General features: G+C 38.9%; 1 protein-coding gene and 2 long non-coding RNA genes across 8 annotated transcripts; 2 read left to right on the top strand and 1 right to left on the bottom strand.

Moving 5' to 3' along the window:
* The first annotated feature begins 795 nt into the window (after positions 1-795).
* Positions 796-27038, top strand: UBP25 (ubiquitin-specific protease 25). Of its 6 annotated transcripts, none has more exons than XM_011622505.3 (10): positions 796-1197; positions 1532-2003; positions 2718-2793; positions 2926-3018; positions 9097-9183; positions 9298-10127; positions 19455-19583; positions 25642-25774; positions 25880-25970; positions 26580-27038. In XM_011622505.3, exons 1-8 carry the CDS (start codon positions 1005-1007, stop codon positions 25748-25750), a joined length of 1989 nt encoding a protein of 662 aa, XP_011620807.2. In that variant the 5' UTR covers positions 796-1004; the 3' UTR covers positions 25751-25774; positions 25880-25970; positions 26580-27038. The 6 variants fall into 6 exon arrangements, with proteins under 6 accessions (XP_011620807.2, XP_088712814.1, XP_088712806.1 ...); XM_088856688.1 differs by having other exon boundaries at positions 2718-2810; XM_088856680.1 differs by lacking the exons at positions 25642-25774; positions 25880-25970; positions 26580-27038 and adding an exon at positions 22684-23797.
* On the top strand, positions 10136-18905 carry LOC148783024 (uncharacterized). The gene is made up of 2 exons (XR_016048321.1): positions 10136-17271; positions 18607-18905. It is a non-coding gene; the product is annotated as an uncharacterized LOC148783024 (long non-coding RNA).
* LOC148783023 (uncharacterized) lies at positions 23544-25648 on the bottom strand. The gene is made up of 2 exons (XR_016048319.1): positions 25384-25648; positions 23544-25277 (listed from the first exon to the last, which is right to left on the bottom strand). It is a non-coding gene; the product is annotated as an uncharacterized LOC148783023 (long non-coding RNA).
* Positions 27039-27612: the final 574 nt, after the last annotated feature.

The following is a 27612-nucleotide window of genomic DNA, read 5'->3' as shown; positions in this document are numbered from 1 at the left end:
CAAGGGTGTGCCCAAAAAGACATGGTTAGAAGAAGTGAGAAAGATATGTGGGGGTATGACTTTTTGTAGACATGATGATGGACTAAGATTCGTGTAGCCGATCTTAAATAGTTGAAAAAAAGATCAGGTGATGTTGATTGTCCCAACATAAAATATAGAAAGGGGAATAATTTTTTAGAGACTTTTACTGCCAACTTTGTCATTTAAAAAGTTATAAGATAATTACTTTTTTTAGTTATTTATAATTTGGACAACAATAATAGTGGGGAAAAATTTATATAAGTGTCAATCTTTTACTGTAGAAGTAAGGTGCACCTCAAAAGCATTTCAAAGTCAAAGATGTTACAATTGATCATTTCGACCTCGAGATATACGGAAAAAAAAAAAAGATTTCATAATTTAGAATAATATATTTCATAACATATTGTGTAAGCCATCAATTTTGAAAATTTTTAAATATAGATGTGTTGTTTTAGGACAACCCACAGCATGTTTGTAGCTTTAAATTTAATAGTTGGGTTTGAAAATAGATTTTTTAAGCCATTAGAAGACTGCTGCGGAATTCGCGTGGCCAAGGCATTGATGGTGATGAAGAAGATTTTCGGACACCAAAAAATGCGAGATTTTTACGCCTCATGAAAACCTTACCCATAATAGTTTGCGAAAAGAAGCAACAAAAGTAGGTCTTTCAAAGAAAAATAGTAGTAGTTCATATGCAGATGCTTGATTAAGATAGAGAGATTGTGGACATATTAATATGCATCGTATGGTAAAGTTAAGAATGTTGCATTTGTTGGGGCCGAAGAGCAGGAGGGACAGGGTGGAGATGGAGGCAGCCGACGTCCAATAATAAGAAGAACATTTTTACATTGCAGTGAGAGAGAAGGTTGCTTGTATCCTCCTCCTCCATGATATTTGAGGCAGCTTGTTATTGTTGTTGTTATGGATTGGATGAAGAAGAAGAGGGGGTCTTCTTCTTCTTCATTGTGGTTGGAAATTGATGGATGGCGGTCCTGCGGTATGACGGAGACTTGGAGTCCGAGATGGGGTGGGGGAAGGGCCTGGTGAGGAGGAAGATCGGGCCGTTAGGGCTTAGGAATTTAGGGAACAGCTGCTACCTTAACAGCGTCCTGCAATGCCTCACTTACACCCCTCCCCTCGCCCTCTTCTGCCTCAAGAAGCAGCATTCCTCTCTTTGTAAGTCCCCTATCTCCCTGAAACCCTACCCTTTTCCATCGCTATTTGATTTAATTTCATGTATACTTGTTCTTCCTACAAACAAAAATAAGAAAAATAACAAAAACACAAACTCTTTGTTGGGAAGGGAATCCCTGAATGTTATTATTGAGTTCTCAAGATCCATTTTATTGTGTTTTCTCTGGGAGGATTCGATTTGTTAAAATGTAGGGTATCCCACGAGGAGAAAATTGAAATTGATTTTTCCTTGCCCAAGTTTGCTTGGCTTTTTGGTCGGTTAATTACTTGTTGGACTGATTTTAGTGTGGGAAAAACAAAATAATATAAAATGCAGGCGACTCTGTGAATTTGAACCAGAAGCAAGACTGCGCATTCTGTATACTGGAGAAGTGGATTCATAAGTCGCTAACAGTAGAGCTAGCGATGGATGCCCCTTCAAAGATTCAGAGTTCTCTTCATATTTTCGCAAAGCCCTTCCAGAGCGGTCGGCAGGAGGATGCCCACGAGTTCCTGCGCTATGTGATTGATGCCTGTCAGAACACCTGCCTCAAGCTGTTGAGAGAGAAGAACAAGGCGGCAGAGAGGGGTGGGGAAGTGAAAGCCAACAGCACGATCGTTAAGGAGATATTTGGGGGTGTGTTGCAGAGTCAAGTGAAGTGCCTGTCTTGTAACATGGAGTCGAATACGTTGGACGACATTATGGATATCAGCCTCGATGTCTACCAGAGCACATCCTTGAAGGATGCGTTGCGTCGCTTCTTCCAGCCAGAAGTGTTGGATGGAAGCAACAAGTACAAGTGTGACAAGTGAGTGGCCTTCTGTTTTGTTTCGATATATTATCTTCTTCTCTTAAGTGAATATTTGCTTTTGCTACTTATTCTGTTCCCTGCAAGTGTCATGGACTTCTACATAGTGTCTTGTCACCTTCAGGCGTACTTGATTTTAGAGAAAAGATGGCAGTGGAATTTCTCTTTTCTTGGTGTTGTTTTGGGAGAATATCGTTCCTTGTGACGGAACCATTAATCATGGTTTCTGCATTTTTTGTTAAAGGATTTGATTCTATTCAATTCACCATTAAAAACAGAAGAAAAAGTCTATGGGACTAGTGACCTGCACACACACAAAGACATGCATACATGCACAGGCACATGCATCTTCTGTCCCCTATTTGTGCTGATATTCATGATATGTTAAAAGGAAGTCATTGGTATTCACGCTTTCCTCCTCTGCAAGCTCTTGGAAACAAACATTAGTTTGATTGAAGGCTGCTGTTATATGAAGCTGTTTTGCCCTCCCATTTTGTTTATGGAGTCCCTCTCGTGATCCTATTTACACTGCATCACAATTATCATATTATTGCTGGTTATATTCAAATCTGTGGTTCTCTTGTAACAGCACATGAGCTGAACAGTTCTCTTTTGTATTGGTTAGATCTTTGCATATGTTACATGAGTGAAACAACTCCTGGTAATCCACGACCTTTTCTAAAATTATCTATATATTGAATTTGCTGGTCTTAGGTGTAAGAAGTTGACAGCAGCTAGGAAACAAATGTCTATTTTCCGAGCCCCATATGTCCTTGTGATCCAGCTCAAGGTATGGATCACAAAGAGGTTTGTTTGATAATTTTTAAAATTTTTACAGTTGACATGAGAAATTTGTATATCATTAGTTGTACCAGGTGTGTTTTACTGTCACGATTCTCTAAGCCAAGGTTTTGGTCCCCAGAGATTTGAGGGTATACACAGCGGGAAGATAGATCGAGCTATTGCATTTGAAGAATCTTTAGAGCTATCTGCTCACATGTGTAAAGCAGGCCAAGTACGTTCTTCCACCTTCTATGAATGTAATGTCTGGAGCTTTCTTGTTGTTTTCCTTGATTCTGTTGCTGTGCTTGTGCTGGTGTTATTTTAATGTTTGTCTCAGAACAGCATGTTACTGTTTTCAAGATCTTCTAGTTTAGTTGTCTGGTATTCTTTTTGCATGATTAACCTCTGGTGTTTCTGATTCCTTAAAATGAAGTTCAGAACAACTTACCATTTTAAGTGTGGACACCTTTATTCTTTACTATATATGTCGATTGGTAGCAGTCAAAGGAATTTTCAGATGTTGATTTCTGGGGTAATAAGATTAAGGAGTATTTACAAACCAGTGAGGGTGTTCACATGTTTAAATAAGGAATTTTCTTAAATCGCACCTAAGAATTGAACTATTTAACTTCTCCTGTTCTTTCGATCTAGTTTCAAATAGCCTGTCAAAGGACCCATCATCATTGGTCATAGATTGTTGGAAATTGTCGGATGGGTGAAATGTTAATGATTTGATGAATTTCTTATTTAAATGTCTTAGTTGAATATTAGCAATTATAATTGCATGTTTGATCTAAAGATTGGCACGCATTACGTATCTAGATCAAGTAACAGTTGGCTCGAGCTTGGGACCCTGGTGAGCCTGAGTGAACGAGCTCAAGTGGTGTACTAGACCAAAAAGGGCCTAAAAAGTTAATAAAATAGAGTTTTTTTTAAGAAGTAAAAGGAAAACAAAGCTATAAACACCACTAGAAGTCCAAAAGAGATGGAAACAATATATAGAAGATGGAATTTGGAAAAAAATTGATTTATAGTTGGAAATGAGAAATCCAAAAAAGAAGAAGAAAACAAGCAAGAAAATATAGCATATGATAAGAAAAACTGAAAACATCATCAAATACATCAAAAACAGGGTTTGTACTTAAAATCTTGGTTCGACAAGGTGCGGAGTCCGAGTAATTGAGTCTTAGTCGATTCAGTTGAGTTTTAAAACCTTGATCTAGATTGATCTTGTCTGAAATCTTATGTTACCTATACAGTTAGATGAACTGTATTAGAATGTCAGATCTATTGAGAAATCATTTGTGCTTTACCCACACTGATGTGACAGACAAAAAATTGCATCTGATAAGTACTCCAGGTTGTTAGTTATTAAGAAAGGAATTCATTTATCCTTTGTAACTATTTCCTTAAAATTTTATATGTGAGTAAGAGTATCCCTTGTAACTATTTCCTTAAGATTTCATATGTGAGTAGGAGTGTATTCATTCTAATTTGAACATGGCAGACATCTTGGACTTCACTCTTGCAGAGGTTACCATGCCTTGCTAGGCCTAAGGATTTTGTGTGGCTTTCTTTGGATCTTAGAAATTAAGGATGATCCATCAATGGTTTCTAATGGTTGCGGTGACTTTGATTTCACTTTGTGCATGGTGCCCTCATAAGTTAGATCTTGTATGGTTGTCACTAACCTAGTATTTTGTGTGTTTGCCTCAATCTTAGATGGTGAGGCTAATCAACTTATTTATCGGTGAGTATGATTGGCTAGGGTATATATGGCTTGCATCCAGAGGGATGCTTGAAATGCAGGATGTAGACTGATTGCGGTCGGGGGCTTGACGTGGTGATGCGGCATCGATGGGGGAGATCACTTCTAATGTAGCCAACAAATTTATAAATATAAAAAATTTAACAATGCATAGAAAAATGTAGATATGATTTATGTGATAGTATTTTAATTTATTCTTTATAATACATTAGCTGTCTGAGTCCGCGATAATCTGATAAGGGGCAATTGAGTCTCATTCTAATTTCTAATCTCTAACTATCTAAATGCAATTAACATGTAAAACAAAGCAATCTATTCCATCTCATATAAACTATCATAATCCCAAACTCCAGGCCGCATGACAGTCGTATAATGCGTTATGCGGCTACATTTTAAAGCAATGGTTGGCGGATGACCTACTCAGTGGATCTTTTAAAGTATTTTGTCGACATTATTTGGTAATAAGGATCTTTTAAAGTATTTTGTCGACATTATTTGGTAATATATTTATTTACATTCCTATAAAAAAACAACTTGTGGTTCCTATAGAAATATCAAAAGTTGATTATTTTGGCTTATTTCCATTGTCCATTTATTTGGAAGATTGGGTTCGGTCGTCAATCAGCTCACTCAAAATTAAAGAAACTATATGTAACTGGTCCAAAGAAACCTGATATTTTCCCTCCCTCCTCGCTTCTCCCCCCCCCCCCCCCCCCCCCCCCCCCCCCCCCCCCCCCCCCCCATCATGGTTATCCCTTCTATATCCATCCCTCAAGAGCCACATTTTCAGGTTCGACCCTCTCCGATGGTGTTTGGTTTATGGACCGAACCTAACTACTTTTCCAGCAAATGCAGAGGAGGAGACATTAGAGAAATAGAAGTTCAAGTGACTAGTTAAATGTAATCAGACTTCCCAAGCCTCTTTAATTTTCTCACCATTGTATTCTTAGCGGACTGTATGGATTAAAACTCAAGAGTTTGTTTGGAAGAAGAAGCAGGAAATCTCTGTAAAGTAGTTGGAAATTTGATTTGACCTGTTAAGGCGTTGGGATAGTTTTAAGATTGAAATCTGACCTTTTTTTTGTAAGAGCAGAGAGATAAGAAGAGTGATATTTGTAAGAAAAAGAAATGGAATTAGAGAGAGAGAGTTGAAGGAGAGCGGTCTTAGTGGGTCAAGTGATTTAGCCCACCCCAGCCCTGATAGCGCCAAGGCGGGACCTGGGCTAGGGCCTGGGCATGGCCCTTTTTGGCATTGTTAGGACCAGGCTTGGGCTGGCCCTATGAGGATCAGGGCCAGGGCTAGCTCGGCCCATTACCAGCCATAGTTGATTGTCTTCTCGATGACTCAATCTCCACTGTGCAAATAAAATTGACTGCAGAGATGGGCCACAAACACCAACTTTTGGTGTTCCTATGGGAAGACCAAAAGTTCTCCCTTTAAGAAATCCATCTTAGCATTTCATGCATGGCCTTTGTGGATTTCAATCTTTTGCTTAAGGATAGCGATCATCAGCTACAACCAAAATCTTAATGGTAATTACCATATGTGATATTGGGAATATCTTGCTTACTATTTGATCTATTTCCGTAGGTCCCTGTATGGGGTTATAAGAAGTGGATCTATAGCTTATACACGTTGAGATTTTCTTCCTTGCATGCTTCTTCCAAATGGGTCTAGTGGCATAATTGTAAAGAAGGGGTTAGAGATAGAGCGATGTTCCTCTAATCCTTTTTATTTTCTTTCAAATAATTACCTCACAGAATTGTTGGAAGAGGCAAGTACAAATAATAAACAACGTTCGGAAATTCACTTGCCTAGCTGCCTAGGTGGACCTCCAAGGCGGCTAGGGGGCATTGCTGCATTGGGGGGGGTAGGTGGGGTGGGGGTGAGGGGCCTGGGCACATGCATCCGCCTAGGCGCCTTGGCAGCGCCTTGAGTCCTTGTCGAGAGGGTAGAAAAAATGCGCTCCCCCAAGGGAATTTAGGTACTTTCCTCCTTTTTACAAAGAGGTGGGGGGCGCAGGGGGGGAAGGGTTTTGGGGGACATTGAAACCCCCCAAAACACAATGGCCCCCAAAACCCGTTTGCCTCTCTTTAGAGGGAGAAAAATTAAAAAAAACTAAAAAAAACTAAAAAACAAAAGTGATTCAAGATTTTTTCTACGATTGAATTTTTTTTTTGAACTTTTCCAAGATTTAATTTTTTTTGTCCGAGATTGAAATTTTTTTCCAAGATGTTTTTGAGTTTGCCTTTCTTGAAAGGTTAATGAATTTTAATTTTTTGTTTAGGGTTTGTTGATTTATATGAATGTTGGTTTTGTTTTGGTATTTTTTTGTTTGTTTGTTTGTTTTTTGTTCTTGAAATTGATTCCAAGTTTTATGTTTAAATTTGTGCTTCCTATTCAATAGTGGGTTTGGTTTGTGATTTAAGTTTAGGCAACCCAATCTTAATGAAATTTCATGGAACTTAATCGAAATGTTTTTTTATAGTTTATTGGTTGGTCATTTGGTTGTATATTTGTCTCTTGATTAGGAAAGGGCCAATAATATTATTTTCCTTTCTTATTTTGTTTTGGGAAAAGTTTATATAGAGCCGACGCTCTAAACAATCAAATCAGAGCCTACCTCAAAATTTGCACTAGAAGAGGTTGTTTTGATGTCCAAATATCCTCAAATTGATCATCTCGACATCAAGATGCATGGACATGAGAAAAAAATGAATTTCAAGTTTTGGAAATAGTGTATTTTGTAACGCATTTTTAAACCGCCAATTTTCAAGATTTTAAAGTTTTCATAGATCTCTGTTGATACTATTTTTGAAGCTTTAAACTTTATGAATAAAGATAAAAATATATTTTAAGGCTATCACAAAGATTTCCAGTACTGAAACCACATTCCTCGACACTCTTTGAAGGTAGGCTCTAATTTGATTGTTTAGAGCCTAGGCTCTATACAAACCGCACCCTTTTGTTTTTGTTCACGTTCTTTCTTGTTTATTGGCATTAATGAATTGATAATATAGAATGTTAATTTTGGGAAATGGGCATCTTTTTTATTTTATAACTTGTTGAGTTTCAAAATTTTGATTGATATATCATATAGTATGATGTATCAGGGACTTAAATGGCATTTTTTTTTGTATTTTGTTTTTTCAAAAGGTTTCTAAGAACAACTTGTGAGGTATAGGCGTCCTACCAAACCCCTCAAACAACATCCGTCGGGCCTAGGACTCAACTTTAATGGACAGGGCACCTAAGAAATTGGATGTCTGTCCTGCCGCCTAGGTGGCCTGGACCCATGGCCACTTAGGCAGCCGAATCCTCATTTTTGAACATTGAGATTAAGTACATGCCAAAAGGTAAGCATTCAAAAACAGAGAGGGTAGAAATCTCATGCAGGCATAGAAACACAAAGGGGAAAAGAAATACAATGCGCCATGAGTAATAGGGTGCATCATGTGGTCCTTTTATTGCATAAGCCATCTAAAAGTTTTGAGAAAAAGTGGAAGTAATCAAAGAATGTGATGTTTGATGATTGCATTCTGGACTCAACGTGTAGATGCTCAGAGTGTTTGTAGGGAGAAAAGGGTCTGAGGTTGGAGATTTTGGAGCATTGGTTCTTTAGAAGGATAATGGTAAGAAATGGCTTGAAACGATGTTGAGGAGTGGTACTAGGACCAAGGTTTCAGAGTGGGTGTGCTATCTGAAGCAGAAGGTTCCTAAAATTCATGTAGTATCATCTGCTGAGGTAGTTCCTATTCCTCAGAAAGAAGTGCATTGGAAGGAAAAAAGTATGCATTTGGTACTTGGATAGGTTCATGGTATTGTATGCTACAAAATCAAATCTCTCAGTGTTAGCTGGGAAACCAGGTAAAAGAAATGACAAAGAGGAAAATTTTCAATGATTTCTCTCGAAGGAAGAAAAAAAAAGAAAGAAAGAGAAATGATAATAGTAAAAACTAGGGAGACACAAGCTTTTACTTGGTATTGGACCATTGGTAGTAGGAAGAAGTTGGTTATAATGGGGTTGGTTTGAAGAGTCAAAGGAAGGGAGTTGGGTTGGCTTTATCTCCCAATTTGTGATATCCAACAAAACTAGATTCTTTGTAGCCTTGACTTTATGAACTTGAAATTTTATTATCATACCATTACATAGTTCCTAATTAGATGATATATTATTCCATGATCGTACTTTTCTAATTTAAGCTTCATTCCATGTGAGTTACAGCAGCACTCTCGAATCTTCTTAGGGAAATTTATCAAATCAGATCTAAGACTTCAATTATTCAATATCTCACCCACGTGTCTTGATTTAATTTAAAATAGCTCATCATTCTTTTTATCAAATTTCAAATAACCCACCCAATGTCACATCATTATGGGTTTTGAAATTATCAAATCATACCTCTTGTGAGATGTTGAATTGTTGAAATTTTACATGTAATTTGATAATTTGCCACCACCTTATCTTTGATTACAAGTTCCTTTGCATTTTATTGTTGTTCTGGTTATAATTTCTTGACCATTGTATTGTAAAATTCCAGGATCTTCAACCGGAGTATAGCCTTTTCGGTATTATTGTCCATTCGGGCTACTCACAGGATTCTGGGCATTATTATGCATACGTCAAGGTTGCGTCCAATTATTTAAATTTTTTGTCAGATAAATTGTATTATTTGACTCCAAATTTGAGGTGACCATTATTAATGGCTAATAATTTTCTACTTGTCTATATTTGTTTACAGGATGCAACTGGCCGCTGGTTTTGCTGTAACGATTCTCATGTTTCAGTTGCAACTACACAGGATGTTTTGTCCGAAAAGGTATATATATTGTTTTTCATTCGTACCAATCAAGGATCTAAGTCAAGGAAATCTGGCTTCGCATCAATTGGAGTGAAGCCTTCAGTTTGCAATGGGAATGGTACTTCAGTTAGCCAAAAATTATGTGAACCTGTAGAACCACCAGCTAACAGGCCATCAACTGCCAAAATTTATCAGAAGTATTCTTCTCCATGCCTAGAGACAGGTAAAGTGCTCCTCAAGCCACAGATAAAATTTGCCAATCTGAAGCCTGCTGCTTCTGAGTCCCAAAGATCCGATGCAAATGGGAAAGTTATTCAAGAGGTCTACAATAGAGCATCAATTGAGAAACATGTAAATTCCAAGGAATCAACAGTTTCTGTAGCCAAAGAGAATTTGCCTTCTTCCATACATCTCAATGCTAATGGAAACAGACCTGCTGATTCTTCCCCTGAAATAAAAAATACATTTTTTAGTGGCAGTGTTGATGATCAGAAGGTCAATGAATGTTTCAACAAATCAAACCATATCGATCATACTGATAAAGTTTCTGTAGGAGAGGACAAAGGAGTGGTTTCTAAGAATTCACATTATGGGAATGGAAACTACCACTGTGATAGATCAGTATCCAAAAGAAAGTCGCATGATAATAGCAGTGCAGATGTTGACACATCTGTTGCTTCCAACTCATGCAGCTCATCCAAGCATGATGCTGGGGGCGAAATTGCAATTGATTCTTGCAGAAAGATGGACCTTGCAGAATATAAGCAAATGTAAGTAATTCTGAACTATATAGTAATGTTGGTATTTTTCTTTTACTTTATAGCAAGAGGAGCAAAATATATCTATCAATAGAAACACAATGATGACAACTATTTAACTTGTTTGCATCTTGAATTTTGGGAGCTGCTGGACTAGTGAAACTTATTTAATAATGGAAATTATTTATCGTTCAAATAAATTAGAAACTGAAAAGTAGTTTTCTAGTTGCAGTTGTGAAAATCATCTTCAGAATTCAGCATGATTTATTTGATGTTTTGCAACAGTATTGAATCCGATATATATACTCTAAAAAAATTTATATGTTCGTGGTTTATCTACGATTGAAACTTGATTGGGTTATCTTTTCCTTGTTTGCCTGTTACTGTTACTGCCCAAAGCATTAGCATCTTTTGACAAGCTGTTTAAAACAATGAATGTGGAAACTACTGGCCGCTTGTGTTCTTTTATGAGCTATGTATAATATGATGCATATTGCTCAGAATTTGTTGCCCACAATTTATTTTTATTCAATTCTTGCTGCATGATTGTATGAAATATTGGTGTTAGAATAAAATTCAATGAATTCTCGCTACATGGATTTGCTATATTAGTGTGTTTTTTTTTCTCAAGGAAAAAGTTTATATAAGGTTGACACCTTAAAATGTAGAATTAAGGTGCACCTCTAAAATTCTTCAAAAAGGCAAAAAGGTTGTTTTTTTTTTTTGTTGTTTTTTTTTTTGAATAAGTTGACAATTGTATTGATTTAAAAAATGAGTACAACTAAGAGCATATACAAAAAATAGGCCACCCAAAATTTGGGTTCCCTGTACAAAAACCACGATGGGCCCAAAAAATGCTCTACATCAGATTCACAAGAGAACAAAAAAGGGGGGGACAAAATAAGCTTAAAAATTGCCTGCAGATCCCCTGGTAGAGTTAAGATTTGCTCCTTCCCTAGCTGTTACGCCCACTGTCGCATTGGCTTCTCCGAAAACATGGCTCCAGGTAACCCTCACAGAGCTGGAAATTTGAGAGGTTTCATCAAAGATGTGATCAAGTCTCTAGGGACATGGAGCTGCCCCAGAGGCCCAAGTAATTTTGTTACTGGACTGGCCTTCTACTAACAATTAAGTATTCCAGCTTGGGTCAAGTCATTGGAATCCTTCAAGCAATGTTCTGGCCTTTGCAATAGTGGATTTCGTAACTCCAACAGGTAAGGAGAAGGAAAGGAGGGTAGAGCCCTCATAATTTCTAAAAATGCCTCCAAGAGGGGCCCGGGTTGCCAAGAGAGCAACCATCAAAATTAAGTTTGGTTTACCCATCTTCCGACGGTCTCCACAGAGTGGAGCGGGAAATCCTCGGAGATCTCAGATAAATGAGATCATGCAAATTGTGATGCAGGTCTGTGAAAGAATTATTTTTGAAGAGTATGTGGTTTCTGGCCCAAAAGGAGACTAAGGTGCGGTATTTGTATATCAAAGAAGGGATGGAAGCTACTTTCCCCCTAAAGATTATGGTGTTCGCTTCTAGCCAGATAGTCCACAGAATTTCAGCGATGGAGGCTTTCCACAAGAAGTATCCAGAATTACTCCAAGGAGTATGCAGGTAGGTGGAAAAGAGCTGAGGACTGGATTGGGGAGTGACCCAGTGCCACTTGAAGAGGTTGAGCACATTGGTCCAAAGGGCTGAGGCTACTTCACATTGGATGAGGAGATGGGAATTTGCCTCTTAGCTAAAGAGAGACACATAGCGCATCTGTTTGGAAGAGATAGGTCTATTCTCTGTAGTTTCTCGAGAGTTAAAGCCCTTTCATGGCGTGTAACCCAACTGAAACCTTGGATCTTTGGGGGGTCGGAGGGAACCAGGCTTTGGCAGCTATAGGGGGAACAACATTGATTGGGAGGGAGTCGAGGTAATGGTTCGGTAGGACGAAGCAACTGAGAAGGTCCCCGAAATGGCAGGAGACCATCAGATCCTATCTTCCCTATACAGGGGAAGAAAAACCAAGTGTAAGAAGGTTGAGAGTTCTAAATAGTGTCCAATTTCTTGATCATTGAGGGTTCTTCTAAAATTTGGGTTCCAAGCTCTAGTATTCCCAGAATGGGCAAAACAATCAGCCACTGACGAGTTGGGATTAATGGTGAGCTGGAAGAGAGAGGGGAACAACTCTTGTTCTTCAAAAGTCAGTTTCCTGAGATGCCTTTATCTCAGCCCTCCATCTTGTATCGATCTGCTCCTAATCACTAGTCAACTTCATGCCCCTTTCAAATTCCAAATTCACAATCGCATTTGGGTTCTCATCCAACCCAATTAAGATCTAACGGCTTGGTAAGACTTTGTATTAAGTACTCGGCAGGTTTTTGGATCACTCACTTATTAAGGACCTGAAAACCCTTGATCATGTGATTGGGCCTCAGGGGGGCACGCTGGAGGATGGCATGGGGAATATTGTTGGTGGTCATAACCCCAACTTCATAGCCGATAAGGTGGATGTTTCTAGTAAACGAGTGCAGGATCATGCGAATAGTGAGAAGCTTCCTCAAGCTCGAACTAGGTCGCAATTAAAAGCTTCTTTGGCAGCTTCTGGTGACAAGAGGGGTCATTCTTCCTCAGGTACAGGTAATAAAAAAGGACTTACTCCAGCTTCTATTGGTGACAAGATGGGGTTACCCCATAAGGCTCAACGTGCTCATACAGCTCCTGAAAGTAAGGTTCCACTTACCAAACGTTTGATTTTATTTATGTCTATTGCCCCTTGGAATGTCAGGGGCCTTCAGGGCCAGGGCAGAATATCGGATATTGGGGTTTTAAAAGGACAACATAATCTTGGTCTTATTTTCTTATTGGAAACTAAACTTTCAGTGGAGCTGAGCTGTATGTGGTCTAAAAAGTTGGGTTTCTATAATAACTTTATTGCTAATGAGATTGAGGGGAGATCCAGAATTTTAGTCCTTTGGAACCCTCTAATTTACTCAATCAAACTGATTGATGTTGATTACTGTGGAGGCTACCCGTATCTGTAATGGTAATATTTTAGTGATTTCAGGAGTGTATGCCTCTAATTATGTATCCCAAAGGGCCTTGCTATGGGACCATATGAGGACCTTAGGAGCAACTATTGCTCTTCCTTGGCTAGTACTTGGGGATTTTAATACGCTATTGGATCCCTCGGAATCAGTGGGGGGGAGCAGTTCTCTACCACCAAACTCAGGCGATTTTGCGCAAGTAATGACGGATTGTGCTCTTGCTGATCTTGTTTTAGTCCGAGGATGGTTCTCCTGGTTTTAATAACCAGTTGAGCAGAAGATGCATTCGAAGCAGGTTGGACCGAGCTTTAACTACTACTAATTGGATTTTGGCCTTCCCTGACTCCAAAGTCCAGTTTCTCCTTAAAGGTACCTCAGATCATTGTCCCTTACTCGTCTCTACTTCTGATCTGGGTCTAGTTAGGCCCAAACCTTTTAAGTATTTCTCTATGTGGGAGTAGCATCAAGGTTTTTTAGATGTTATTTGTAATTCGTGGCGAGGCCAAGTGGGGGGTACTCCCAAGTATCGTTTTGTGGCTAAACTTAAGAGGCTCAAGGCTGACTTACGACTATGGAATAAGGAGGTGTTTGGCTTTGTTGGGGAATCCATTGCTATAGTTCGACACCAACTATCATCTTTGCATGATAGTCTACACATGGATCCTTCTAATGAGATACTCTTGTCTTAGGAAAAGGAGTATACTCAGAAATTGCAAAGTCTTCTTGCCAATGAAGAAAGATTCTGGAGGCAAATATCAAGACAAAACTAGTTTAAAGAGGGGGACTCCAATATCAAATATTCTCACTTATCGACCGTGGTCAGAAGGAGGTCTGATAGAATTATCTCTTTGAAAGATCAGAATGGGAATCTCTTGTTTACTGAGGATGATATTGAAACTAATATGATTGGCTATTTCAAAGACTTACTGGCTCAGGAAAGCAATGTTGACCTTCACATGGTTGATCCGGCCTTGCCGCCTTTCCATCTCAATTCTTCTCAGAAGGACAAACTAGTGGACGCAATATCTATGGAGGAAATTAAAGCATGTATTTGGGATATGAAAAATGAAAGTGCTCCAGGACCAGATGGCGTTTCAATGGAATTCTACAAGTTTGGATGGGAAGTCATTAAAAAGTATCTTTTTCTGGCCTTTAAATATTTCTTCACTAAGGGTAAGCTGCTCAAGCAAATCAATTCCACCTTTATTTGTCTGATTCCTAAAGTAGATGCTCTTAGGGTGATGGAAGATTTTTGACCTATAAGGTTGTGTAATGTCTTATACAAAATCATCAGCAAAATAATCTCTAATCGTCTACGAGTCGTTCTTGCTGATTTTATTAATTTTGAAAGGTTGGCTTATCACTGACAATATTCTCATGGCAAACAAACTTATGTATCTTTTCCATAGGAACTCAGATCGTCCTAAAATGTGTCTGCAAATCGATTTGAGCAATGCTTATGATAGAGTTTCCTGGGAATTTATAGTGGGTAGGATGCATGCTATGGGTTTTCCTGAGCTATTTGTTTCCTGAGTTCACTTATGTGTTTCCACTACTTTCTCTATTCTGAGGAATGGCTCACCCAAAGGTTTTTTTAAAGATAAGCGAGGTTTGAGGCAAGGGGATCCTCTATCTCCTTATCGTTTTTTGCTGGTCATGGATCTTTTTAGCTGTCAGCTTGGTTGTGCTTTTTTGCATGGCATGGTTCACAGGGCATTCCCTTCAGGGTGTGACTATGGGGTCTAGCATCTCTTTTATGATGATGATGTGCTTATTTTCTGTGAGGCATCCATCTCTATTGCTACAGCTATGCGTGTACTTATTCAAAACTTTGAGAGGAGTACTGGTCAGATTTTGAACTCATCTAAAAGCAAGGTCTTTTTCTTTGGGGCACTACGGGGAGGGCGGGGGAGAATTCTGCGGGAGTTAAAGTTTGTTGAAGGGTTTCTACCGGTCCGCTATTTTGGCCTACCATTATTTCTTGGACATCTGAAGCACATTTATTGCCATAATCTGGTGGGTAAGGTGTTTGGTAAGATCGGGTCTTGGCAGCCTTTATGTCTCTCATATGCCGGTCGACTTCAGCTGCTTAAGTCTGTTATAGGGGCTTCATCGGTTTTCTGGCTATTATCCTTCATGTAATATGATAGAGAGACTTCAGAGAAGCTTCTTATGGGCCGGTGAAGCAAAAAAAAAGGTGTTTATTTGATAAAATAGAAAACAGTGTGCCTCCCTATGGCTGAAGGAGGTCTTGGGGTAAGGGATATGGCGGATTTCAATATCACAGGTATTTTGGAAAATCGATCTACGTTGTTGGCACAATTCTTCAAACATCGATATTTTAGAAATTCCTCTATTTGGGAGGCGGAAGGCAGAAGAGGATGTTCTCATGCATGGAAGGGGATTTTACTTGGCTTATTTCATTTGAGAGGCAATGTGCTGTGGAATATCGGTAATGGTCAGTTGGTGGATTTCTGGATGGACCCATGGTTAGCAGGTCAGCTCTTATCCATGAAGCTAACATTCAAGAATCTTGGGGGGCTGCTGTACGAAGGAGCGTTTTAGATTTTATCAGAGAAGCTCCTCAAGTTTGGGTTTTGCCGTATCCCACATCTGATTCTTTGAGGAATATATGGAGATAGGTTGAGAATTATACTCTCCCTCTACAACCCAAGAATGACTCACTGGTTTGGATTCATTTTGCTGATGGATCTTTTTCTATTAAAAGGGCATGGGATTTTATTAGGCATCAAGGTTCTTCACAACCTATTTTCCGTGCACTTTGGTCCTCCAAATGCCACCCAAGGGCGAAGTAGTTTTCATGGCTGGCCTTGTATAATCGATTTCCCACTTCATTCTTACTACAGCAGCGAGGCATGCAATTGGACTCTTTATGTCCCTTTTGTAGTAACCATGATGACAATCTTTTTCATCTGTTATTTCATTGTGCCTTTGCGCAGGATGTATGGAGATCACTCGCTTGGAGATGTGGAAAAAGGTTTGTCCTTGGTACCTCTGTCCTTGATCTACTCAGGTGGTTGTTACTCTTCAGGTTTAAATCACATGGACTTCGTAATATTTGGTCTTCCATCTTTTTTATTGCTATTTGGTTTTTATGGGAAGAGCGCAACATAAGAGTTTTTGAGTCAAGACCCACCAGGGGATAGCTTATTGTTAAAAGGATTACCATGCATGTTTAGGCACTAGTAGAAGTTAAGACATGGTCTTTTCATTTATCAGAAAAAGCAATCATTGGTAACCTTCAGATAACTTGGCAGCAGTAGAGGGCTGCGACCTTTACCTCCGTAGTGTGGTCTTTTCTTGAGACTCACAATTACAAATTGAATATTGATGGTGCTTCCTTGAGAAATCCAGGCTTAGCAGGTGGTGGCGGAGTTATCAGGAACAGAGCGGGTGGTTTTATTGCTGCTTTTGCAAAGCATTTTGGTCTTGCTTCCAATAACCATGCATAATTCTTGGCATTTGAGGCAGGAGTTCAATTGGTTATACAAAGTAATTGTTTTCCAATTCAGATTGAAAGTGACTCGGCTTTGCTTGTGAATGTCATTCAGAATCGATGCAATGCTCCATGAAGGCTAAAGACGATTGTTGACAATTGTTGCACCTGACTATCTTCTCATCGATGGTCCATCACACATGTCTTTCGTGAGGCTATCATAGTTGCTGATGCCCTTGTTAAGAGGGCAGCTGCTGGCCCCGATGCTAATGTGTGGTGCCATAGACCACCATATTTTCTTTCCTCTCTTTTATTACATGATCTGGTGCAAGTGCCCTTTCATAGGGTTGTAATTTAATTGTTTTCCTTTGGTTTTTTATTTATGAAAAACGGGTAGGGGGACCTTCTCCCCCACTGACTTACCCAAAAAAAGGTGTCTCTACAACTAGGTAGATGTTCTTTGCTCAGCACTTGTCCCAAGTAGCTGACTCAAAGCCCTAACACTAGGTTTGACTGCTATGATCTCCCCTCCAACACCAATATGGAATGAATGGTTGTGATTCTTTTCGTATTTCAGCGCCCAATGAGTTGAGATCTTCACCAATCAGAAATGTTAGCTCACCACGTGGAGACCAGTTGGACGACCAAGACCTAGGAGCGCATCAGCCTAGTGTATCCCTCTATCCCTCTTTTCCTCAATATCATGTGTTGTTGTTATTTTCACGTGCCTAAGAGTCAGTTGTTTACCACAGGGCATAATTAAATTATAGCTGCACACTTGCCCCCTCCTTTTCTCCCACCTCCCAAAAATATCTCTCCCTCTCATGACAACCTCTTGGTCCTCTCTTAGCCACTTTGTGGAGCAAATAGTTAGATATGCCCCATCCTCTATCTTCTAACAAAAGATGAAATACTCATTTCCTCACCATTCACATGCCTCAGGGCGCATTCAAATCTTCCCCAGGTGGTTCTACAAGGGGTCATGGCCCTTATAGAAAACCTTCTCAATCCCTGCCATTCCCGTTTCTCTCTCCTCAAGCCCCTCTCTCTGTACTTTCCCTTCTCATCTCTCCTCTCACCCTTGTCCCTTACCCTCTTGGCCTCCCACTTTCTCTCCACTCTTGCTCTGGCCCTTGCCTCAGTATTGAAACTGATTCAGCCCTTTATCTCGCATGTATCTCAAAACTGCCTTCTAAGAGTGACCCATCCTCCATTTCTTTCTCTATTAACTTACTGCCCTCAGTGTCTCAGTTGAGTTCCCCCTTGTTCTTAACCCCTCCCCTTTTTATTCTTCCCCCATTTTCACTTCCCTTATTAGTAAACCTAGTTTCTCCCCCTTCTTTGAGTCTTACATTCACCACCATCCCAATCTGACCCCTAGCTCTTGCAGCAGGAGAGAGTTTCGACTAGGAGGCAGCCCATTAAAGCTCTCAGTGTTTTCTCCTGACACCGTACCCTACTACTCAATAGATTCAAGGAAATTTAAAAACTCCATAAAGCGGGATCTTGTTCTGTGGGCTATGGGATTCAAGTCAACGGTCCAGCTTCTCACTTTAGTGAGTCTAAGAGGAGCAGTGCAAAAAAAAAAAAGGTAAATTGTGTGGGTGACTTGGGGCATTAGAAAATTATAGGGCATGAACTCTCTACCCTATGGGGTAAAATGGTGGTGGCACTTTTTCGTACAGGTCTTTCTGGCAAGAAGTGATCCAATACAGGTATGCCTTGATGACTCTAGGTGGTTGCGTACGGGCCTGCTCGATGCTCGGGTTTGGAAGTCTAGAAAGGGATTATTTTTCCACATTCACACTAAAACTAGAACAAAGTCAGAATATGGACACACTATTCTAGAATCTATTTATGCTAATAGTGAATCAACGTGTCATAGTTTGTCAATTTTATGAGATATTGGGTGGCCAATTTCATTTGTTCCCTTGGTTTTAGAGGAATCTAGATTTTAAGTGAAGATTTCTCATTTTCAAACTTTTTTGTCTCTTTTCAAACTTGCAGTTCAATTCATAGTTCTCAAGACCAGACTGGATTGCCTGGTCCCACACTGGATTGCCTGGTTCCACAAGTTGGGCCGCCAACCGGTGCTGTGGCCTGTCCCAGATTATATCCTTTTGCCGTGTTTTAAGAGAGGCTAATGTTCACATAGATGTCTTTGTTAACTAAGGTGGTTTTACGATATGCTTTTTTGTTCATTTGAGACTTTGAGATGTTGTCTTGCGATGCCCGTAATGTTGTATCTCGTTGTAACTTATCATAGTTACTAATAAAAATTTGTTTCCAATCAGAAAAAGAAAAAAGACAACCTTATTTCTAGTGATTGGTTATTATTAGGTGTGCATATTCTTGGTGATTGGTTATGATGTTGGACTTCCACTATAGAGATAGATTTTCACTCAGGCTAAATTTTAGGCTTTTTGCTTTTTCATATTGTTTGAAATGCAAAGCTATAGGTTGTTAATGGGTCTATATATATTTTAAGGGGCTAAATTGACATCCTTAATTACTGAGGGGAACTACCTTGTTGTGAGCAGATGGCTTAGGTGGGGTTTATTTGTACAATGAAACTTAGTGGTTTGTTTTTGCTAGCCGTTATCCACTTTGTACTTTGAACATTGCAAATGTACATCAGTTTTGAGCTACTATGATTATAGCCTGAAACTTTAGGGATCTCTACTGCCATGAGCATTGTAACATAAGGTTCTTATTGGGACAATATGCTTTGCTGCATGCATGAAACTGAGTCAGGTCATCTGTGTTGAAATGCTTTATAATGTGGGATATTTTGTTAGTAGAGCCATTCTTTTGTTTTGTTTCTGACTTGTTTCCTAATGGTTTCATTTTCTAAGGCTTGCTCGAGTAGGCCGTTCAGATCTGCTGTCATGCGGTTGGTGTGATGAAGTGCGAGATTTCATGCGTGCTAGAAAGAAGTTGTGTAGAGGATCAGCAAGCAGCATTACCAATAGTGTCGAGTTGAAGTGAGAACCTTTCTTTCTCAAGAGAATATACTTAACTGTTCCTGCATCAGAACATATTGACATGTGCACACACTCATACAGGAATACACATGCTGTTTGTGCCTGTGTGCGTGTCTTTTATAACTTTTTTTGTTTCTTTGTTCCTTTTTAGTGTATCTTTTTTATTTCACCATGTTGAAATTTGGTGAGGTTTGTCTAAAGAAAACTAGCTGATGGAACTCCAGCAGGAGCGATTTTGGAGCAATAAAAGTCCGGCTCACTTGGCTGGTCCTTGAAGTGGCTCATGTGGGTCATTCTCCTCTGCTATGTGGGGCCCATGGGGCTGACTCTGTGTAGATGCCACAGCTTTGGAGACCGACATGTTGGGGAATAATTATTGGTAGTGCATGCTTCTCTCTGTTGTGGTTGGTGTCTTGCCAATGTAATTGATGTGATTAGTGTCTTGTAATTGATGGGATTAGTTTTTGTGGGCCTTCCCATTTTTGGCTGAATCTTTAAGTCCGAGTAGGTTTATCTTGCTATCATCTGAACATGTGGTCTGATCTCCTATGTATGAGACTTGAGATAGTTTCCATCGTGTGGGTTGCTGCTGCTTGACTCCTTCAAATGAATTGTAACTATGACAAAAAGCTTTTGTGCTATTCTTGATACCAATTTGAGCTATGGCTCTCTTCTATTGTTTTCAGCTCCTAGGCTAGTTCCTTGGGAAGGGTTCATCATGGCAGTTTGTGCGTTACCTATTATCTGGTTTGCTGATACTTGGCAATGTATTGCATTATTTCAAGGTTGTAACACAAAATTACATGTCGATGTGTCTTGGTGAAGTTGTCGATAGTGAAATGCTTGTGCATACAGCCTTGTGCCAAGCTGCTAGGTTAAGCCTTGTGTGCCTAATGGACCAAGGCACATGTGCTTCCAATGAGCACTTGGATTTTCACATGCTGGATTTTTTTTTTCTTTCAAAGCTATGCAGTGTCAATGGACCCCAAAATTACATGTCGATGTGTCTTGGTGAAGTTGTCGATCGTGAAATGCTTGTGCATACAGCCTTGTTAAGCCTTGTGTACCTAATGGACCAAGGCACATGTGCTTCCAATGGGCACTTGGATTTTCACATGCTGGATTTTTTTTTTCTTTCAAAGCTATGCAGCGTCAATGGCAATTTGTTAAACGTTATTAGGTGTAATAGAGGGACCTCTCTAGTGATAAAAGGATAGAAGGTGCTTTTCAAGAGATGAATGGTGTAAGTCCAACTGCTGTATTGGAGTTATGTCGTAATGGTTGACAGGCTAATGAGTGGTTACCAGGATTAGAATCGAATCAGATCCAGGATTGGATTGGGAACATGATTGAGGGATCATGACAAACAGGAAGCTCCCTATGGTAAGCATCGCCCTTACATCTTGAAATCTATGGATCACAATTCCAATGTGGGAGCTCGGTCCAAACTCAACCAGGATCAAATGATAAATTATACTAATGCAAACCTCCATTTGGTTGAAAATCGAGTCCTTGAGAGCACTTAACTAGTATAGTAGTAGTATATACTACTATATTGTACCATGCTGCTACATAATTATATGCTGCTATACTATACTACAATACTATACTATATGCTACTATACCATACATACCATATGCTGCTATGTTTAAATTTACTCTATAGAACTATATAATCTATGCTACATCACCTACATATGTAATATATTACTATATACTACATATATAGTACATGCAATGCAGTATTTAAAATCCAACTCCGTGAGTTTGAAAAAAAAATTAAGATTAATATTGAGATCCCAGTGTTCTACTTCAAGTTGCACACAAAGTATTTGACGAATTTGTTTATTGAAGACAAAGTAGAGAAGAATGTTAGGACTGCATCATCAACTTTTGAGAATGCCTCTGACAGATTTAAATTCAACAAGCTCAAGGTTGAGCCTCTACCAACCCCAGGAGAATGATGCAAATAAAAAAATGATTTTTAATTTTTTTTTTTTTTTTTTTATATTTTCTAGGATTTAGAAAATATATTAGTTGAATTTTTAGTTTTTTTTTAAGGTTATTCTTGTCTTTTTTAGTTGTAGAGATTTAAGGGATAGAATTGGAAGTTTAGTTCTGAAACAAAAGTTGGATATGGATATGGATTAGCATGTTTGGGTGGTTAGGATATGTTAGACTTGTTTTTAACAGATAAGGGAGAGATAGAGTTTAGTTTTCTATTTTTATTTTATTTTTATTTATTATTCCTTTTGGTTTGTATTTAAAGGGAAGATGTCCCTTCTTTATAGAGAGTGATTGGAGAATAAAGAAAGAGTTTGATCTAGTAAAATATCTTAAGGTGGACTCCCTTGCAGACCTATATAGAGGGTATAATCTCTCGACCCTTTTTATTTTATTTAATTTTTCTGTTTATTGTTATTTTCCCTACATCATCAATAATATATAATATGCACTACTTATTATACCACACTGCTAGAATATACTATATTGCTTTACCATTAGACTATACTATAGCTGTAAAATTTGAAATGTGATCTCTCTCTCAAAAACAACTAAATTTCAAAGCTTAGTATGTACTATTATGGTTTTTTGGCTTTGTGGTCATGATGACCAGATTCATGTGATGAGACCAAAGTTTATGGACCATACTATTGTCCATCAGGACCACTCTCTCGTTTACTCCTTTCTTTACTTTTGACGTAGGGCTTGGAATGAATTGACACAAACACACATGATCATATGTGTACATATTAAATCATGTGACATGTACTTTAAGTTACCATGCCACTTAGTATGATGAGGTGTTACCTCATTGGTCCTCTATATACCCCCTTCTTCTTCTTAATGATTTTTTTTTAATTTGCCTCTTCATCTGCTTTATCCGAGTTTTTGTAGTCACCAATCCATCCAAAAATTGAAGCTTACACGAGGCCTTTAATTAGAGTTATGTCATTATTATTGATGTTCCAATCGATGCTTTATCAATTTGTTTTACCAATTGTGACACATATCGGTATCTCGTGTTATGGTTTTAGACGAGTTGTTGTGAATGCAACCCTGTAACTCGAGTTGTAATATTGATCAGCCTATATCCCAGGAGTGTGTTCATCCGTACTGATTACATCTTGGGATTTTCACCGAGCCTGGGACATTTAGCACTTATAAGAAAGTGAGTCCATCTCATGCTTCTTGATCTGTTGATATTTTATTGTATTTAATTTTACATGTCTCTTCGTATTACTCAGAAATAGACCTAATCCCTCAGGGTTTAACTAGTATTAAGAGCATTCTTATCCTTGTAAACTCTGAACCCGGATGTAATCCTGTGTTAACTGGAATTAGGATTATCTTTGAAATTCATCCAGAAAATTGACTTCGGTTAAGGGGAGACTATGCTGAAACTTAGTTAAAAAAGAGTCCAAAAATCCAACAATTTCGAAGTGGTAAGCGTTTATCTCACGGGATGGGTATTGGAAACTTGTTGAAGGCTTTGACCCAAGATTTTGTAGGATTGGAAAGCTTTGATGGTGTAAACTTTAGAAGGTGACATTCCAAGGTCTAATTCTTATTGAGGACCGTAAGGGTTGACTATACACTGAAGAAACCATGTCCATCTGCCATTATCTATATTGCCTCTTTTGGTTAGGCATCTGTACAGAATGCCATCAATAGACGAGTCCCAGCCAACAGGAATGCAGTATACCCTGTTACCTGAAGAAAGACAGCTGTGGGAATAAGATGATTATACTTGAAAATGGCATATCCTGTATACTTTGAGTAATCCTCCGTTTGATCTCTACTCAGGAATGCCAACTGTAAAGGGCATATGGGAAGCTTTGGAGACAAGATATAAAGAGGAAGTGCTGGGAGAGAGAAGTATCGAACTAGTGATACTTGAATTTTAGGATTACAAAAGAAAAATCGGTGGTGGCTCAAGTTCGTGAATTTCAAATTATAGGAAATGAACTTGCATTGAATGGTATCGAATTTGATGAATCCTTCCATGTGGGCGCGATAAATTGCTGCCCTCTTGGAAAGACTACAGAAACACACCAAGCATATATCAAAGGATTTGAACTTGGTACAACTAATCACTCATTTAAGAGTTAAAGAGGAGCCCACACTCCGAGATATGAAAGAGCAGAAGTCCCAAATAGTCACCAGACCCATGTTATTGATGGTCAGAAAAGGAAGAAGCCAAGGACAGAAAATGGAATCAAAATAGAAGAAAAGCAAGATGATAAGGCTCCAATGCCAACGACTGCTCAAGGCATAGGAACAAAATCCACGGTATGCTATTTCTGCATCAAAGCAAGTCATGTGTGGAAATTCTGTAGACTTCGAAAGAAGCAACTGGCTCAAGCCAATGTCCTCACCCTTCTAGATGTGTGTCGTGTCCCTGAACTCTGGAGAAATCTAGTGTCTGTATACCTTTTGAAGAAGTGGGGTTTCGAGCTTGTTTTTGAGTCCAACAAGTTCATCTTGTCGAAGAATGGGGTCTTTGTGATACGCCTCTCTAAGGGATGTTCAAAAACAATATAAGTAATGAAACAAGTATATCTTCTTCTGTACATGTGCTTGATTCTCCTTCTTTATGGCATGGTAGATTAGGTCATGTTAGTTATCGTGTTTTGAAAAAAATGAGTACTTTAGACCTTATTCCCAAGTGTGAGAAATTTGGAAAAACTGTGATGTCTCTGTACAATCAAATATCACAAAGAAATCCTTTCCTAAAGTGGAAAGAAGTTCCAGGTCATTGGATTTGATACATAGTGATGTAAGAGATGTACAAACTTGTGGTGGGAAGAGATACTTTGTCATTTTTATTCACGATCAATGTTCAAGATGTCCGAAGCGCCTGCCTAGGAACAATGACGCTAGCCCCCCCACCCCCATGTTTTTTTCTTTTTTCCCCAAAAGAGGAGTTTTTAGGGCAGGGGTTTACGCCTCTCAGGTGGTTCTCATGGCAATTTTAGAGCCCCAAAGCCCCTAGAGATAAAAAAATAAAAAATTATAGAGGCAGTCATATGAATGAAACCATCTTAGAATTTATCAAATTGCATTTGCATCGAAACTCAAATATCATTTTATAAACAAGATAAGTCAACCATAAGGAGTCGAAAACAAAAACAATTGTTACTCATCAATTATTACTCATTACCACCTCGAAACTTAAAATGAATGTCAACTGAACTCTATTTCATCACTCATCATTCATCAGTCATCACCAATTTGGGTGTTCAAGTGGTCCATCTTGAGCAGAATCTGATGAGGATGATGCCATGCCATCATCATCAGAGTCATCACTCTCCTCTAACATAGTGAGTATCATACCTTGTCTCTTCTGAATCTGCATCATTCTGTTCATTCTCCAGTCTCAATCCCGGCGACCTCTTCCCCGTCCCCTTCCCTTTTGGCTTTGAGATTATGCCCGAGTGGTCCGCATAGGGCTCAATGGTGTCCCAACAGCATCATGAACCTGGCCCAAGTCAAGCCCTCTCCAGGGAATACCTCATCTTCCTCGGCATCAACTAGCCACTCACAAGTATCATCCATATCATCAGCTTCAATAACCTCCTTTTTATTGCGCTGCAGCTGTTGATGATGCTCGTGTAGCTTTTGGTTATACGAAACAAACAGTAGGTCATTCAGTTGCCTTTCCTCAAGTTTGTTCCTTTTCTTTGTGTGCACCTATTAGATAAAATTTGGATAAACAATTAAAATTTAGATTAACCTAATATAGGTTAAGTGATTAACTAATAAACTAACTTATTATGTAAGTATTAAATAATATTACCATTTCAAATGTGCTGAAGTTGCACTCACATTAGACGAGCTACAAGTTAGATTATGTATATGCATGGCCATCTGTCGCAAATTTTGGATTGACCTATGTGAATGTGGTCCGCATTCTATGATAAGTTGTTTCTTTGTCAGCATAATCATTTCCTGTTACTTGTTAGAAAAATCACTTGTCCTAGTCTATGTTTTGAACCTGTTTGAAAAATATGAAGCTGTTTATAACTATGAATAGTGGTATTGTAATTTAATGCAGGAAGATGCTGGTGGCAGAAGCAAAGGAAAAATTTATTCCTCTCGTTCCAAACTCAGTGAAGGAGCGTCTTATCGGATCTCTTCAAATGTTCAGTTGGGAGAAACAGTGATTGGATTTATGCGCAGTCAATATGGTATGCTGTGGAAACTACTGGTGTTTTCGGAAATTCTTTTTTTTCCCTTTTACTTCAAAAGGGGCTGGTGAGAAGAATCATGAATCATTTGGATGTTATTTGCAGTTGTATTCTAAGCTCGTATTGCTGCTGGAACTGATTTACATAGGATAAACAAATGCAAGCCGGTTCCCCTTGCGTGACATGTACAATAGCGGTATGCACACTTTTCTGCATTTCATAGTACTGAAACGCTCAACCTCGGCATCGCTTTATCATGGATACTTTTTTACTGTTTTGATACTTTTAGCATGGATATGCGGGGTTTTTGTTTATAATTACCAAGCATTTTAGCTTTTTTTCATATTATATTGCATTTTGGAAGCGGCTTTTATGTAATAAAGTCGCAGTATGGTTGATATTTCTATGGAGGCAGTTTATGAGCGACTTCTACATTCGGGTGGGTATTGATGATGCCTTTCCCGGCCCATGTTTGGGAAACGAAAAGGAGATACGTCATGAAGTCTTTCTCTTGTATTGTACTATTTACAGTCACTTGCTCTGATGTTAGAATTTAGTTGGGAAATGATGCCATTTGGCTAATGAAGCTTTGCATGAAACAATTTTCCAACCTCATTATGGATATTCTTCATTTTTCATCAATTTTTTAACAACGTGAATTTTAAGCCCTTTGTTTAGTACTGTCGCATTTACAGAGTAATGATTAACAAATTTTCTTGGTGCCTATGAGAAAAGTTTGAGCCTCTTGTTTATTATGATGTGCTTTGTTGTTGTTTTAGTAATGATTCACCATACAATTCTCCAGGTGACCATGAGATTCAGATTTGTTGTTACCTGACGGCCCGGTCGAAAAAGTTCCTTGTGTGTTCTGTGATCCGGACGGCAAATTTTCGATCATTGTGGCTGCAGCTTCGTTTTTGGCGGTGGTTTTAATTCTTGCAACATGGAATTCCAGAGTGTATTATATTTGTTTCCCTTTTCCTTTATGCTAGTACACTTAATCTCAATCGAAAGGGTAGCCTATGTTAGAGGTGAGCATCCGGAAATTTGGTCTTTTAGCATCATCGAGTTCAGCTTTTTCGTTCTGACTTTGTATCTTTGGTTTCCATCAACAAAACAATGGAGCCAGAGAATTTTACCTTTCCATAGATTAGAGGGAGTAAATTGTCACTACAATATTTTTGTATACGAAAGGGTCGGTTCCAGTTGTGATGTTCCGAGTACTGTTTTATATTTACATAGATCGAGCCTCTTGGTTTCTTGATTTCTCTCCTTCCCGTCCAACCATATTGATCAGCTGCAAGGACGGACTGGACCGGCTTATTTAGATGCTGGGGATGGGTTGCCAAAAATTATTTTTATTCATATTGTCTTGGGATTCTGGCTGGCTGATATTTCCATTATTGAAGAGCATGGATGCCGGTGCTAGTTTTTTTTGTGGTTGAAGCACATGTGAGCCATTTTTGTGGCTTTACAAAATTTGGGTAGCCTGCACTTCAAAACCTCATTGGAAAAAATGAGATCTGGTGCTGGAAAACCTTATAATGGCATGCAAATTTGTTTGTCCTAGACTGAGTCGAAGCACAAAAATCGTGTAGATGTGGCAAATTTCTGTGTTGATTTGTCAAATTTTAGAATATTTGAAATGGAGGCTCCTGAAAAGGTGTCGTTAAGATGAATCAGGCTTGGAGTCTACCATTTAAGAGTTTCCATTTTCGCAACTTCCTGAACACAGGTAAAGATAAAAACTGTGATATGGCTTTCAGGATTTCCAAATGGCCCATAAATACCCTACCGGAGAGCATCTTAATGTTTTGACTGCGTACGAACCGCACTAT

Source organism: Amborella trichopoda, chromosome 2 (assembly GCF_054954075.1).
Source record: "Amborella trichopoda isolate Santa Cruz 75 chromosome 2, AtrichopodaSantaCruz75HAP2 v2.0, whole genome shotgun sequence".
Lineage (NCBI taxonomy): Eukaryota > Viridiplantae > Streptophyta > Magnoliopsida > Amborellales > Amborellaceae > Amborella > Amborella trichopoda.
The sequence above is the reverse complement of the archived record's forward strand: the minus strand, read 5'-3'. Positions and strand labels throughout refer to the sequence as shown.